The sequence below is a fragment of the Cucumis melo genome, chromosome 10, assembly GCF_025177605.1.
Source record: "Cucumis melo cultivar AY chromosome 10, USDA_Cmelo_AY_1.0, whole genome shotgun sequence".
Classification (NCBI taxonomy): Eukaryota; Viridiplantae; Streptophyta; class Magnoliopsida; order Cucurbitales; family Cucurbitaceae; genus Cucumis; species Cucumis melo.
In genome coordinates, this window is record NC_066866.1 from 22,732,430 (window position 1) to 22,749,326 (window position 16,897).

Genomic DNA, 16,897 nt, shown 5'->3' on the forward strand with positions numbered 1-16,897 from the left:
AGGTCGCGGAGAAGAGATGCGAGTCGGGTCAGCTTCACGCGGTGATGGAGGTGCGAGCGCGGGTCGAGTTTTCGGGTTCGGGCGACGGCTGAGACGGAACGTGGTCACTCGGCGACGGCTTCCAAGCGAAGGAGATGCGGGTCGGGTTTCGATCTGCGGTGAATGGGTGGTTGGAGGCACGGGTCCGATGAGCATTTCGCTTGGGAGCAGTCGGCTGGGTAGGCAACACGGCTTGGCTATGCGACGGAGACGGCGGCGACCGAAGAAGCTTCACGGAGGCGGCGCTTGGCTGGAGAATGACGGACGGAAGAGCTGCGACCGGCGGCGGCTAGGGTTTTTTCTTTTCTTTCTCAATGAAGGAGATGGTGGTTTAATGGTGCACGGGTCCCAATGGGCCTTTTAAAGAGAAAAAAAATAATAATATGCTTATTATTATTTAAAAATAATACTATGCTTATTATTATTTAAAAATAATAATATGCTTATTATTATTTTTCTTCTCTCTTTTCCCTAATTTAATCAATTAAAATCACTTAATCTCTTTCTTATTTAAACCCATCAAATCTCCATTATCAAAATCAAAATCAACCAATCACATCAATCTTTTGTCCAAATAAATATCACCATTAGACATTTTCTTGATGTCTAATAAAAATCAAATGTTCATAAGTCACTTAATTCAAAACATCCAAAATTTCAATAACTACACTTAAGATAATAAATTAAATTCCAAAATTTTTTTTGGCGTTAGAGTAATACTACAATCTTTAGTTCTTTCTATGAAGCAAAACGAAAGTTGCATGACTTAGGCTTGAGATACGAGACTATTCATGTGTGTAAGTATCATCGTGTGTTGTATTGGAAGAAGTTCGACGATTTGGCACATTATCCATCTTGTAGTGAGTCTCGGTACAAGGCTAGTCCTATCAGAGGGAAAAAAATTCCGTACAAGGTATTATCGATCATCGTGTTGCTGATCACGTTGAGGATAACACTCTATGCAGAGTCGACGTTGATCCTACAGTGGTTGAAAGACCGATTGTGCGTCATGTCATTGATGACTTTATAAACGATGATGATGAACAATTATCCATTTAAAGGGGATCAAGCAATGACAAAGAACGATAACTGATGAATCACATATTCATAGTTTTTTTCGCTTTTAATATTTAATTTCAAGTACTCTCATATGTTTAATTAATTTTGGTTTATATGTCCATAAGTACTATGTATAACTTTTTCGTCGGTTTCGATGAGAGTGATGATCTATTCAATTTTAATGCCGAGGAGTTAAATATTGTTTCAGGCACGTCATCAGTTGGTAACACATCTAGTTAGTCACCGTTACATAAAAAATTATTTATGTATAAGTCTTTTTATTATATTTATGAAATTATTCTATTTTTCTAGATGTCTCTTAACCTGCTGCTCGCACTCCTAGGAGACGAGCACACTCATAGAAGATGAGTGAACTCCTAGGAGACAAGCGTACTCTAAGAACCTGAAGTTGGATAGATATGTTGCACAAAATGAGAACATCTCTATATCTATCGCTCCAGGGTAGGACAAGACTATCTCGCCACACATCGTTCGTTTTAACAATACCATCGACATGTTAATGCGAGACACTTTTCCAGTCTGCTTTCTTTAGTGGGCTGATGTGACACTAAAGTACATAGAGCTCGTTAAGGGTGGTTTACCAGTAAGTATTTAAATCACCCGTACATATATGTTACCTATACATGTATACATAGACTCAATTTTAATCCGTGTGTACTTTTCTTTTATAGTAATGGTTTGTGCTAGATTTCACTGATCTAACACTTACTCGATTTGTTGAGCATCAAATGCTCATCGTGTGGAAGGAGTTGATCAAGGGCTAGAAGCATCAAAATTTCAAGAAGTTCGATGATCCTGAATAGGTTTGTGCCAACCCACCCCCAAATTGAGGAATCAGGTGCAAGATTGGCACTTCCTCTGCAACACTACCTCACTCGACAATTTCAAGTGATTTATAACTTTTAATGTTCTCAAATGATACTTCAGTTGTTCTTTTATGTAACATTTTGATTGCTTGCATATAGGAGCAATTGTTGATAAACAAGACTGCTAGAGTGAAGCAGCCTTACAGCCACAATAATGAGGTCATCTGATCGATCATGTGGAGTTATTCAGGAAAACACACACTCGCGGTGGCCAGTTCGTTTTGCAGGCAGCTGCGGATGCGTATGTTTGTTTATAAGCTGTATTTTTCTTGTTTCACACAATAGTTAATTTACACATTTTACTTAATTAATAAAAATTTATTTACAGAATCAAATGCTGGAACTCCAGTACCAGCCTTTCCCATAGGGTTCTCAACCACTCTCTAAAGGCGAGATATGCGAGACTGTTTTGGGTAGACGATCGGGCTACTCAAAAGGTCTTAGTTGGGTCGTAAGCCAAAGTTCTGACACGTTGCTAGCAGTTCTTCATCTACATTTGTCAAGTGAGAGCTGGCCCAGAAGTTAACAAGCTAAAAACTCGTCTTGAGGTAGTAGAAGAAGATAGTTAACAAGAAGCATGAAGAAAGTGCTCGCTTCATAGAAGCACATGCTTGCCATATGGAAGCACAGGCTGGGCAGATAGAAGACATGAGGAAAATGATTGATGAACTCTCTCGGACATCAAAAGGATCTTTATTTCATTGAGGTACATAATTTTCAACTTTTATGTTCTTTAATTTCATATTATTTGTGATATATATTTAAATTTAACTTTGTGTTACTGTAGGTTCGAAGGCATGGGAGAATTTTCATGGGACACTGGCGCTTAGATTATGTTTTTAGTTTTCATTATGTATGTAATTTATGAATTACGAACGTGTATTTTTGAATTATTTTTAATATAAATTTTATTTGGTATTTTATTAAACTTATGTTAATTGTTAGTTATTTGAATAAATTTAAATCGAATTCGATTCCAATCTGCAAAAAAAAATTAAATAAAAAATTTAAAAAGATTATAATAAGGTTTTCACAACACACCTTATGCATCGCAAATGGCTGTTCTGCCGACGTCGTATCGATGGTTCATGTACGCCGACGTACTTGATGACGTCGACAATAACCTATTTGCGACGCTGTTACCAAATGTCGGCAATTTCCTACTGCCAACATGTTGACCATGTCAGCGAACTATGTGTCGATTGTAACCCTTTGCCAACGTCGTCTCGTTTGCGCATCGGGAGTGCCTTTCACGACACGTCTCTCACGACACTCTTGCCGACATCCATTTCTGTGTTGACGTAGCCTCTCCCGACGTAGTCCTGGCTTCTGCTAACGCATCTTTGCGTCGACAGTCCTCCTTCTTCTTGTAGTGCAAGAAGTATCAGACGTATCAAGTGTATGAAGGGATATCAAGTATATTAGGTGTATATTTGGTGGATCAAATGTATATCAATAAAGATGACATTTGTGGTATTTTATATCTTGTATGTGTGGGTTGGGTTTTATTTTTGCTATTTTTGCACACAATAAATATGTGTATGGTAAGTTTAATTATTACAATTTTCTTTTTGTCTTTATTGTACATAAAATAGTTTCATAATATATAAAGCTTCTAAATACAACAAAGAAGTACTAATAATTGAGACACTAACCATTATTTTTAAGACTCATTGACCGAACAAAAATGGAAAAATTAAGAAAGAAAATAAAAATAGTTGTCTTCAAACACCCACCCAAACATCTCCTATAGACAACCTTTGATAACAAACCAAAAACACAAACAATAAATTCAAACACACATCTTTTTTTAGCCTTTCTCCAACAAAGTTTGTTTTATCGAACACTCTTTTAAAACCCCGAAGCTCACCCTTCCATTTCAGCATCATCCACATCAAGTATAAAACAAACATCATTCTAAATTAATTAGATCAAACACCAACTCTTGTCTTTAATTGGTCTTGCATATTTTAACAATATACTGTCACCAAACGGACTTATGCTATTGCTAATACTCTTCATTGTCATCTCATTTGATATATCGATGGCTTCGAATAATGGCAAGATCAAAAGCCAAGAAACAGGTCCTGAACTACCGGAACCTCATGAACCTCTTGTCACCTTTCATAAGTTTAATATTCGGATTTACAATGAACTGCAAATGTACTTGTTGGATAGTCATTGTTATTCAAAAGACGATGATTTGGGGACGAAAGTGTTGTACCCAAATGATGAACAAAGTTGGTCATTCAGAGGGAATTGGTTGGGAACTACAAATTTCCATTGCAAATTGGAGTGGGAAAATGGATATTTGGAATTTGATGCTTTTTCTAATGATGTAAAGTTTTTGACGAATTTCTGTGCAAAATCGTCATGTTGTTGGAGTGCAAGACAAGATGGGGTTTATTTGACCAATCAAAATGGTCAAGTTGTTTTCAACCAGAATTGGGAAATGATTAGAACATGAATTTGTTGTTTTCTTTTCTTTTATTTTTATTATTTATTTTAGACAAGAATTCATTTTGCTTCTACTAATTTTTTAATATGCACGTTTTCTTTTACTATATATTATAGTGACTTTCATTTATTTAAGTTTTTTTTCTTACGCATTTATTATTTTGAATATTTTAGTTGAGAATTTAGTTTGTCATTTGAACATATAGGTTTCGTTGTGATTTTGATTCAATTTTGGATTTCTTTTATTTTAAAAATAAGTTATTTTAAAATAAAATTAAGTATTTGACAACTATTAAAAATAGGAGGAATTATTTTAAATAACAAAACTATAAAAAATATTTATAAATATAACAAAATTTCATTATCTATCTAGTGATATAGTAATAGATAGCGATAGACATCCATCACTCTTTATCAGTATCTATAATGATATTTTGTAATATTTTATTATATTTATAAATATTTTGATTTATTTTGCTAAATATTATCTTAAAAATAATTTTTAAAATTTATTTTAAATAGTTTTTATTGGAAAAGACTTTAAATAAATTAAATGACTGGCAAAATGTCGAGTTAATATAATCCAAACCCAATGCAGCAATTTAAATTAAATGACAAAATTTTGAACTTCTACACGTGATGTGTTTAAGTACTTTGGGTTTCGTTAATTATTGTTATTTATAAATTTGTTTACACGTTTAATTTACTATTAAATATATCCATTACCAGTCAAATAAAATAGATTTGATAGCTCCTTAAGAGTGCCATCTTCCTTGGCTTAATTATGATCAGTTTCAATATTTAAACTTTTATTCGAGCATCTGAAGTAATTGGACGTGTTTGGATGCAATTACAGCTAAAATGGAGAAGTTTAGCATGCAAATACAAAATTACAAACAAACGAAGCTGCATGTGCTCTGTGGAAAGCAAGGGCATGCATCGCGACGTTGGCCTGACACCTTGTAAAGCAAAAACTAGAAGCATCACATAGGTGACGCGCCACGATGCTCTAAGATCTTTAGCACAAGCAACACCACTGCAGTGGCACTGTGAGCTCAGCAACACGTAGTGGTGCACCAAGCCCATGAAACTTATGGTTTTCAACCACTTACCCACGTAAATGATTTTACCTATGAAAAGAAAGTGTTTCTTGAAAGTGTTTCTTGAATAGCTTTGAGTAGGAGAAATGTTATGATAATATACTTTCTAAATATTGTATTGCTTTATGCTTAAAATATTGAGATTTGACGTTGTGTTTCTAATTAAGTCAATTTGTACCCTAGACGATATGATACTTTATCCTTGTTGTTTAAGTTTTCTAACATGGTTGAAGCAGCCATAAGGGTTGTAAGATGCATTGTAGATGATAAGAAAAGTATGGTTCTGAAAAAGGACCTAGGTGGTTTGGGCTTCAGTGGCTTGAAAGGGGACGAGCAACGCGGTGAGGCCAGGCGACAACGCGTAGTGCTAGGAGTCCAGCAACGGGAAAATTTTAAAACTTATTCTTATAACTCTACCAACTCTAGGACCAGTTGTGGCGGAGGATTCCACAATAGGGAGACCAAGGAAAAGGGGTACCTCAATATGGATGGAGAATGAGCCTCAACGAAGGCCAGTGGAGAGGCAGAATTCAAAATTTAAGGAAAGAAGTGGCCTTCCAAGGAACTGTTTTAACTCGGACAACCATGGCATTTTGCCAAGCATTGTCCAAACATGGGAGCTTAAGGCAACACACAAACTATGTCACAATCGGTCAATCAACCCTATAGACAAAACAAAACTGTGGTTGGACCTAGTGGAGTCAGAGGACTTGGAAAGTCCAAGTCGTAGGAAAAAGTTTGCGCTATGACCCGAAGTGTGGCTAGAGAGAACCCTTACATAATGACAGGTTCGTTAATGATCTGTAATAACTCTCCTACTTCTGTGTTGTTTGACTCTGGGGCCACACATTTTTTTTATTTTTTGTGTTGCACACTAAAACCTTAAATCACCAAATAGAACATCTAAAAAATGGGTTGCTAATTAGTACTCCTTTTGGAGAGATGTTGTTAGTAGAAGAAGTGTGCCGAGATCACAAAGTAGGAGTTGGGAGTGTTGCGATATGAAGGTTGACTTGTGTCTTTTTGAGCTTGATGAATTGGATGCGATATTGGGAATGGATTTTCTCACCAAGTACAATGCATTATTGGACTTGATCGCCAATAAGGAGGTATTACTAAGAGACCTTAGAAAATTTGAAATTAAAATTGAAGGTGATAAAAGAGTAAATTTAGGGAGGATCATATTCGTACTTAAGGCAAGGAAGTTGATGAAGAAAGGACATGTCGCCTACTTGGCACATATAGTAGATACACGGGCACCAAGAGATGATCCTAACAAGGTATCTATAATTTGCAAATACATGGATGTATTCTCAGAAGAATTGAATGGGGTACTGCCACAAAGGGAGATTGAGTTCACCGTCGAAATTGTACAAGGAACTACACTAATTTCTCTAATCCATTATTGCATGGCACCAAGTGAATTGTAGGAGTTAAAGAAAAACTTAGAGGAGTTAATAGAGAAAGGTTATATTCGGGCCAGTACCTCGCGGTGGGGAGCCTCTGTCCTGTTTGTGAAAAAGAAAGATGGATCCATGAGGTTGTGCATTGACTACTCCAATTGAATAAAGTGACGATCAAGAATAAGTTGTACCGATTACCACGAATAAATGACCTCTTTAATCAATTGAAGGGAGCTTCAATATTCTCTAAGATCGATTTTCATTTGGGTTACCATGAATTAAGGATTAAGAAGTTCGACGTGCCTCAAATAGCATTTAGAACTCGTTATGGGGATTATGAGAGATCTAGGGGGAAGTTATTAAAACTTTGTGCTTCTTCCTTCACTAATGTAGAATAGGGAGTTATTCTATTAATTAAAATAAAATTAATATAATTATTCTATTAATTAAAATAAAATTAATATAATTTTAAACCACATTATATCTCATATAATATAAACTTTATATTATATCTCATATAATATAAACTTTATATTATATCATATATAATATAACCAATGGTTTAGTTCTCTTATATGACTTATAGTTGTAATATGAATCGAATCCATATTAAATTTAATCTATAGTTTATTTATGAATCTTATTCATATTGTTTTTATTATTTGAATCATATTTAAATATTAATTTTTCTCCAAAAACTTTATTTTATAATGTATCAAATACATTATATTAATTGTATCATATAAAATTTATTTCATTTAATTAATTTAAACAATTCATAAAATTAAAATAAATTTGATTCTCATCTATCCTTATTGAGCTAACAAAGGGACCTTATGGACCTACCTATTGAAGCTCCAATGATATGAGATTAACTAATTAAACTACTTAATTAAATTAATCTTCATTCATTAACTATTAGTCATTCCATTAAAGACTAATAGTTGCACTCTCTTTATTATATATATATTTTTGTGTCAATTAGATATACCCAATCGATAGTGCAATGACCCTTTACAAATTGGTCATAAGTACAACTAGGTTAACAATTATCGTTTTGCTCCTATAGTTACATCTAACTTATTAAGTACCATTGATCCCTCTAATGAAAACTAAGTTATAGTCTCACTATAACTGAACTCCTCTCAGACCAAGAGAAGGTGTAGCACTACATTGTTCAAGCCTTAAAATCAGTTATTAAGAGAGTAGTTTTTTTGCTTACTCCACTATCTACAGAGAAGGAGTGAATTTCTTCTTGTGTAGTTCTGTTCCCAATTCCTTGATGAGACGAATCTCCAAAATGGTAGAAATATTGAGTTAGCCACAAAGGTCATTCTCACCCATGTAGATTAAAGGATTGCCTTCATAGGCAGGAATTTACAACTCACTCAAAATTTAGGTTATGTCACCTATGGTCATCTCGGTGAAATTTGGTCTCAACTAGTAACGATGTTAATAAGAAATACTACTCATTTCATGTTTCAATCTTATATAAACTCTTTTTATAGAATAAACTCATGATAACTTGTAGAAATACAAGTTACTGTAGCTTTTTATGTAAAATACTGAAGTTTAATCGCATTAGAATATGAGAAAATAAAGAAAAAAGTAGGCGATTTGATTAATCTATGAATAACATTGTACAAAAGAATCTCATCCCTGTTTTTATTGCATTTTAGTGTTCTTATTACAAGATTGTAGGCAAATGAAGTGAAACTCAATGATATAATGATTACACGAAGAGACGCGTTCAGCCAATGAGAAGATAAAGTAGCAAGTTAGGCGATATGAGTCGCTAGCAAACAAAATTGGTTGGCGTGAAAGTCAGATTAAGGATGAAAGGACGTTTGCACGGTGTCGATGCAGCTTTTAAGAAGCATTAATAGAGACTCTAAATCTTTGCCTATAAATAGAGCCTCCTACTTCAAGAAAAGTGTGCACAATTTGGGTGGAAAGAAAAGTTCTATATCATTAGTCTTCTCCCTTTTTCTTAAAGTTTTAAGTGAGAGATTCGAACAAAAGAAAGAGAGAGCTCATCCCATCCACCATCCAATCACTGAATGGGCAAAAATCAGAGTCAAGGAGTACGAGAAATTCTGCTTCGAGGCATAACACCTTCTTCTGTATTCTATTTTCTATTTTTGTTGCTTTGATTTGTAAAATGTATCTCATGGTTGAGAGGTCTAAAGTCAAGTTATTTAAAGCGATGCATTTCAAGTTATTTAAAGCGATGCATTTTTACTTACATTCTCCCATTTTTTATGTTACTTTCTGTGTTTAATCTGTTTGGCTAACTTGATAGCAAAGAACTGTGTTTTGATACCCTAAGAATCATTGTGTCTGCGCTATGAGTTTTGATAAGCCAAAGGTGAAAGTCAAAACAGTGTTCATTCGAGAGAAGAACATTGGTATTGATTGTAATCACCTGATAAGTGAGAATTTGCATTTAACTAAGCAAGTGACGAGAAGATTTTAGCAATACAATCCTATCCCCAAAATTGTCCTTCGCATACATTGCAAAGATGCTAATGTGTGTGGCAAAAGCACCAAAAGGTTGCCCACCTTAATTAAGAAGAAATTACTAATAAGGTATTCAAAATGATTAGATGTAAATCATAGCTTAACTTTGTGTATTTGAATACTGAGAGTTGAACAAGTATGACAATAACATTGAGAGGTTGCTTGCCCTAATTCAAAGTTAATATATGCTTTATATTGCCTTGAATTATTAATGCACAATTCCTTATAAGTAGCTAATTAAACTGCTCCTTCCTCTCATGCCTAGACATGAGTTCATTTTCCATTTCCATAACCTCGTCATTCTCACCTTGCACCGCCAAGCACCTTAGTGCATGTAAATACATAGGATATAGTTATTGTGTGCATAACTTTATTGTATAGCTTATACCACATGATTTAAATGTGTGATAAAGAGAATTAGGAGCTTAATTCCCTATGTTTGACCCTGGACTTACTAGGAAACCTCTCTTCGCTTACACTTGGGCAATAGAGAGGAAAACTTGCACATGTACATCTGTAAAAAGTTAGCAACGCATCATAGGAATGTACTTTTTAACACATATCCTATTTAGTCGCCTAATAGTCACTCACTTAGAGCTCAACAAGATAAATCTACAACAAAAATGACTTATGCATACAAATGAAAACAATCGACCACCCTACTCTAATGTCTCGACATGAATGATTGGGATCAAATCATTTGTAGCACTTCAGAACAATTGTAACAACTACAAAGCACATCGTATTTGTATTGTCACCAGAATAAGGTATTCAACCTTATCCATCTACTATAGACCATTTAGTCTATCACTTAAACATGATCCACTTGTTTGCCTACACATACATGTTTAGATTACAGAAGATAACCTTAGATGTTAGTTTATTGGTTTTGTGAGTTAATACAACTAAACGTCAAATAAAATAAAACACTTTATTTTATTAGATAAATAGAATACTTATATAATACAATTACAAACTACAAGACCACGAGATTTAGGGCATCAACCCTAACACTATTAACTATATATAAGTTGATGCCAAATTTTTATTAAGCAAAATGCACCTGACAGTTCTTCATCCCTTCTCCGATGCTCAAACGATGAAACTACCGTGCCATTGTCGCTCAACTCACATTCACGCTACCTTGTGAAAATTGTTCATGCTACAGTTGAATCTAAAGTTGTAGTGCTCCAATCTCACCACTTGAACCTGAGTCCCATGTCAAGCTAGTTGTCCTTCATGTTCATACATCGTTTCAGCCTCGGTGAGCTAGTGAGCATTGAATCCCCCACTGTCTTTCTGATGGGTGGTTGTCACTAAAGGTTTCATTCTTGGATTTTGAGGTAAAATGTCATTGTTTTAGTTCACTTTCATGTAAATTTTTAACACTCATTAAGTTTTAACTTGAATTTAACATTAATTATCACAATTTAATGTTTGATTTGAATTTTAGAACTGATTGAGCCGTTGTTTAGTCGGTTGAAGGCTCAAAATTAGACATTCTGGCATAAAGAGTAAGATTCTAAGCTTTATTAAGTAGGTCTTAAGTACCCATTGAGTTTCGATGCTAATATTGAATAACCCATGATGTTAAATACTAGAATTCGATGTTAGAAGGTCGTTAGAGTGTTGTCCATTCAAAATTAAGACTACTTCATTTGGTAAATGTTTGGTAAAATTTTGGATAACTTCAGCAAGTTTCGTGAATACCCATATTGTTCTGAACGAAGGATTGAAAACTTGGGAAACTTTGAAGCATTGTTCAACAAACTTAAGATTGTTTGGAACAAGTTTAGGTAAGTCCTTAAGTTATTGAACCGTTAGTTGATATTATTGTCAATGGATCTAATCCCTTAAACTATTGATATTGGGTAGAAGAGCGTATTGATATAAAAGATCCATTAAGTTTGACCTAGATAAGTTGGATGCTCGTTTGGTTAAGAATCTAGATTTGATGTTTAAGGATTTGTAGGTGGAAATTTTAAATTTAAGAATAAGAGAGGTGAATTTAAGAACTTTAGAAGTATAAAATAGCTTAAGTTGACATCATAGAGTGTTTTGGAGATAGATGTGCCATCTTACAATTTTAAGGTAACTTAATGACCTTAATCATTGCTTTATGTCAAACTGAAGTTAGAAAATCTTATAATTCTGAAGGATAAAGTTATTGATAGTGAGTGGTTTATTTTTAAGTTTTCCATATAAAAGTTATACATGTTACTGCACGATATGACTTAGTAACTACATAGGCGTGAATTTCTTTACTACTATGTTCTTATTTACGTTTGAATGATATGTTTACTTTCCATGATTTTGTGAATGTATATGGCCTGAATTTATTAATGTGTTTTTTACCATATTAAAATTAACTATGCGATGTTTGTGAGAAACGAGAAGGTGATTTCTCTAAAAACTATATGAATGTGTTTCTATAGTGTTGTCTAAGTTTGTTAGAGGATTCTAGAGCTGAAAGAAGCATTGATCAAAGATTAAAAAAACTAAGCCTAGGTGAGGACATGGATGGAGACAGTTATTTTAGCTTCATGCCTAGATTAACCCATGGAGGGTGGCTTTATTTGCACATAGGAGCACAAATATTGAGGATGTGGATATGGTGTCCGAGTTGCCACCGTGGCAGGGACTAAATATGCTTGAGCTTAGCTTGGCTGCATGTTTCCTTGAGGATATGGATCATGCCTGAGATATTCTAGACCATGTATTTAATACGTTCTGCTATGGTAGACCGTTGCATGGTACATACTGTATGGTAAATATGTGTGAGCTTCGTATGTCCACGTGTTTCATCATTGACTTTGAACATTTATGAGCTAATTTATTGTTTTATTTTAGATATAGACTGAGTTTGAGGAAATTTTAAATAGATATGTTACTATTTTACATTATACATTTAATAAACTTTAATCATGTTCTTAACTATCGTGTTTACATGTTCTTTATTGAAAGTGTGTTTTTCAATTTTATATTTTTATAAGACTGTGAAAAAACCCATATCTAAACAATCTAAACGACTTTGTATAAGACTGTGAAAAACTCATATCTAAACGATCCCGCATAAATTGTAGCTATATTTAAACGATCGCGTATAAATTGTAGTCATATCTAAACGATCGCATTGTAGCCATATCTAAACGATCACGTATAAACTGTAGTCATATCTAAACAATTGCATATAAATTATAGTCATATGTAAACGATCGCATTGTAGTCATTATCTAAATGATCGCGTATAAATTATAGTCATATCTAAACGATTAATAACAAAATCTAAACGATCGCAGTTGTTGACGTAATATTTTGGTATTTTACACGATGCGCCTTGACCTTTTTTCATTTTCAGAATTGTTTGAAAATTATTATATAGAACGTAAATATTTTACACTTTTTTTTATATTTTTTTTGATAAAAAACCCACTGAAAAAACCCTTATTCCCATTTTTGTAGTCTTTGTCATTCACGATACAAGGAGCAAAACCCCTAATCCCGCATTGACAAAATCCCTTTGCGGTGCCCTCCGTCCGTCTTTATCTCTATCCGCCGTTATTTCTATCCGTCGTGCCCTCCTCCGTCATGCTCTCATTCGTCGTGCCCTCCTCCTTGCGTTAGCCATCATCTTTATCCGTCGTGCCCTCCTTAGTCTATTCCTTCGTCGGCCGTCTTCTACCATTTTCGTTCGACGCGGTGCACTTATGGGAACGAATTCATGGTTTCCGTCCGTTCGTCTGGTGCTTCGTCGCGGTGAACGTCCTCGGTCGTCATTCAACCTATAGGAATGATTAGGTTGGTTCCGAAACACCCCCTCGGTTAACAGAAGATTTCTTCAAGCCGATTTCTCTGTTTTTAACTGTGAGTGTTTGAGTTTTTGCTTGAATTTGTCCTCCCCCTCTCTCATTCATGATTGGTCTCTTTGCCCAAACCCTCTAACGCTTTTGTCGTCAGATGTTGAGGTAAGGCGTTAAAACGCTTACCTTACTACGCCTTACCAAATGTCCCTTTTCTTCTTCTTCTTCCGATGTTCAACTTTGTAGCTGCCGCCTTCAAAAGCCTTTAATACTTAGGCAGATGTCGCAGTAGAAGAACGAGTTTTACACAGGTCGCTTAACTCCTCAATGTCACTTAACAAACTCTCGTAGCTTGAAGAATTTAAGAAGAGGAAGCTTGGTGCTAGAAACACCGAGTGGAAATGTTTGCGATGTCGAGGATTGTTCCGGCAAATTTGGAGGAAAAAATTGGTGTGGCTTTTAGTTTTTCGTTGTTTTGGTTCAATTTTAGTTTGCGATGCATAAAAATGGTTGTGTTATGGTATTGTACTTGATAAATGTTTATATAGTTAAAAAGTAACTGTGTTTAACTATTGTATTAGACAACTGATAATATCTAAGATCTGTTTTCTTTTGCAATTGTTTGCTAGTAGTTTGTCGATATATATCGTTCATTATGATTTTTCCAGTTTTGAAACCTTATATGAGCTGTTATTTTTTAGTGTTCTCACCGGAAGAAATGTGGTCTATGATATTGGTGGGAAAAAATGAGCGGTGAAAATGGGAATCTTTAACGTCAGTTTTAAGCTGCATCAAAGACAAAAGATTAATGTTGTTTAAAATCGACATTAAGCTAACCTTTATTTTTTTTATTTCTGGAAAATCAATTTTCTACCATTTCTCTTTAAAATCTCGTATCTATCTAAACTCTTACTCTCCCCAACCCTCTTTTCTCTCTCACTCACTCTTCCACCGTCCTACTAAACCACCACCATAGATGATCTATCGAAGCACGTCACGCCACCATTGCACCACAAAGCTTGTCGTGCCGTCGTTTTGATTGGACAACAGCTCGTTGCGCTGTCTTTCGTTCGGATAGAAGCTCGTCTCCCCATCTCATCGTCGTTTCTTTCGGACAGCAGATTGTTGCGTCGTTGCACCATCGTTTCGTGGCCAGATCTGTTGTGTTTGTGCCCAAGTTGTTGTGTTTGTGCCCAAATCTGTTGTGTTTGTGCCTAGATTCATTGTGCCCAAATCTGTAGTGTTTGTGCCTAGATTCATTGTAGATTCGTTGTACTCAGATCGTTGTGTTCGTACAAGTTGTTACGGATCTTTGTAGATCCGTTAATGCATTTATGCATTTTGATTATCTGCTCTTTTTTATTTGAATTTCTTCTTGTGTTTTGGTTTTTTTGAGGATCAGATCGAGAAAGTGCCTTTGTATTGGGGAATCACTGTCGATGGATATGTATATTTGTAAGTGAAGTTTAGGTAAAAATCTTTTAAATGAAGGTTCTCTCTTTTAAATCACCTGAATATGTACATATGCAGGGTTCTCACTTTTAAATGAAAAACCATCGTAGAAAACAGATTGTTTGTCTTTGGTTTCTTCAATTTTATGAACTTAGGCAAACATATTTAATCCAACGTTGTATAGTATCAGGATTCACTCTCAAATGAAGCTCGCTGAAGTTTTTCTCATTCTCTAATTATGGATTTTTGCTTTAGGAAGATGAATATAATCTGTTAGTTTTGAATAGGCTTTGACTTCAGAAAGATGAATTGGCGGGTGGTTTTTGGCTCAATAAAAATATGTTGGTGTGTTTTAATTCTTATTAAGTAAACAATTATTAAACTGTTAGTTTGTTCGTCACACTTAATTTTTTCATTCATCTCTTACAGCACTCCTTCTGTTTATATAAGGAAGTTGCTCGTTGTATTTATTTCTCAGACTTCTCCACTATTTCAATCAATGAGAACTATGTTTATTCAATCTTTTCAGTTCTGCATTTCATTTATAAAAACTATATCCAACCTGAGTCAAACTTAATTTACATGTATTTTTTATTTAATCTTCATTTAGGAATTGTATTCAGGAATTGTACTCATTTCCTTCCGAATGTGGATATCTTGTCGGGCTTTAGCTAGCTGTGTGCTTTTTCAACCTTTTCTTCAAAAGTTTGTGGAGGAATTTGAACTTCCTGAGGGAACGAGGAGTGAAGTTTTATCACTTACGGTTTCTTTGGCTGCACTATTAGAAAGTATATATTGTAATTTTTTTTTGCTTTTCATTTTAAGGGTGTTTAGACAGTTTGGTCTTTATACTCATGATGCTGCTGAATTTGATATATTTAAAAGCAATTCCGTCTTTGTTTTCGCTGCTCGTGTTTCATTGAAGTTTTTGAGGAATTGAATTGAACTAGGGATAGATGTAGTGGAATTAACCTAAAAAAAAAATTCTTACACTAGAAGTAAACAGATCATGCATATACAATCAAATCATGAATAAACGTACCTTTGTGCTGATGTTAGTAACTCTTCGGAATTTGAATTGCCTTTGTTATAATAAGAACGATTCTCCAAATTCGTATCACCAAAATGTTGTGAAATCACTAGCGTTCTCTAGTAGTATCTATATACGAATTGGGTCTACTATAACCTCATCGAGTGGGAATTTCAACTCTTTAAATTCTCTCTTTATAACAAACAAATTTATGTCTATTGTCGTGTGTATTCAAAAGACACCTAGGGTCTTATTTATAAGTTTGAAAGATTTAAAGAAAAGACCTAATTTAATTATGAAATTTCACAAATATTTTAAAATAAGATTTTTTACTTCATCAGAAATTCACATATTTGTAGGACAACTTTAACCTTATGATTAACATTAATTATATAGATAATTTGAAATTAAGAAGTATATTTTACCTTATTTACATAATATTTATTATTATTGTGTAAATTGTAATTTCTTTAATTATGATCTTAATTAATGTAAAATCTTAATTATTAATGAAAAATCGATACCTTATATAATTTATTTTTAATTATCATCAAATAAATATATCTTTGAACGTGGAAATAATTTTCAAAATTCTTTTCTAATTTTTCATTAGTCGCATATTTCTTACATTCCCATCTTCGTTGTCAATAGTCAATTTTTCTTTGTTACATCCGTTGCCTGCAATTTATTCAATTTCTCCACCAATTCGATACATCCTCCGTCGAAAAGTTATTAATTAAATTTCTTCAATAATTCCATCCAGTTTCATTCTTCATCTTCTTATATTTCGTCCATCACCGACTTCGATTTCGTTATTCACATAATCTCAATTTATTTCGTCCTTTCGTTCTACTCATGCATCCGTTTAATTGTCTTCTTTAATTCATTATATTTTTTCTTTTCCATTAAATCGTAGTATTTCCAGAATATTTAACATTATATTTGTAACGCCCCAAAAATTTAGATAATTTATTGGGCTTATTTTGAATCCATTTAATGAGAATTATTTGATTTATGTGGGAATTGAAATTAATTAAATATTTCTTGGATGAATATTTAATTAATTAGAGGTTTTAGCATGTGTTGTTTGTTGAGATTTTGATTAGATGGTAAGTTAAGAGAATTAAGTAAAGTTGTGGATTTTTAGTGT

At 34.0% G+C, this 16,897-nt stretch overlaps 1 protein-coding gene and 1 long non-coding RNA gene across 2 annotated transcripts; both read left to right on the plus strand.

Annotated features, from left to right (window-relative positions):
- Positions 1-4,029: 4,029 nt before the first annotated feature.
- On the plus strand, positions 4,030-4,452 carry LOC103493877 (S-protein homolog 1-like). Its single transcript, XM_008454833.2, has one exon. The coding sequence runs from the start codon at positions 4,030-4,032 to the stop codon at positions 4,450-4,452; it is 423 nt and encodes a 140-aa protein (XP_008453055.2).
- An 8,462-nt stretch (positions 4,453-12,914) lies between these two features.
- On the plus strand, positions 12,915-13,883 carry LOC107991216 (uncharacterized). Its single transcript, XR_007824178.1, has 2 exons — positions 12,915-13,329; positions 13,423-13,883. It is a non-coding gene; the product is annotated as an uncharacterized LOC107991216 (long non-coding RNA).
- Positions 13,884-16,897: the final 3,014 nt, after the last annotated feature.

What these genes read in the sequence shown, in the direction of transcription:
- LOC103493877 (XM_008454833.2), top strand. Translation starts at nt 4,030, where the DNA reads ATGGCTTCGAATAATGGCAAGATCAAAAGCCAAGAAACAGGTCCTGAA.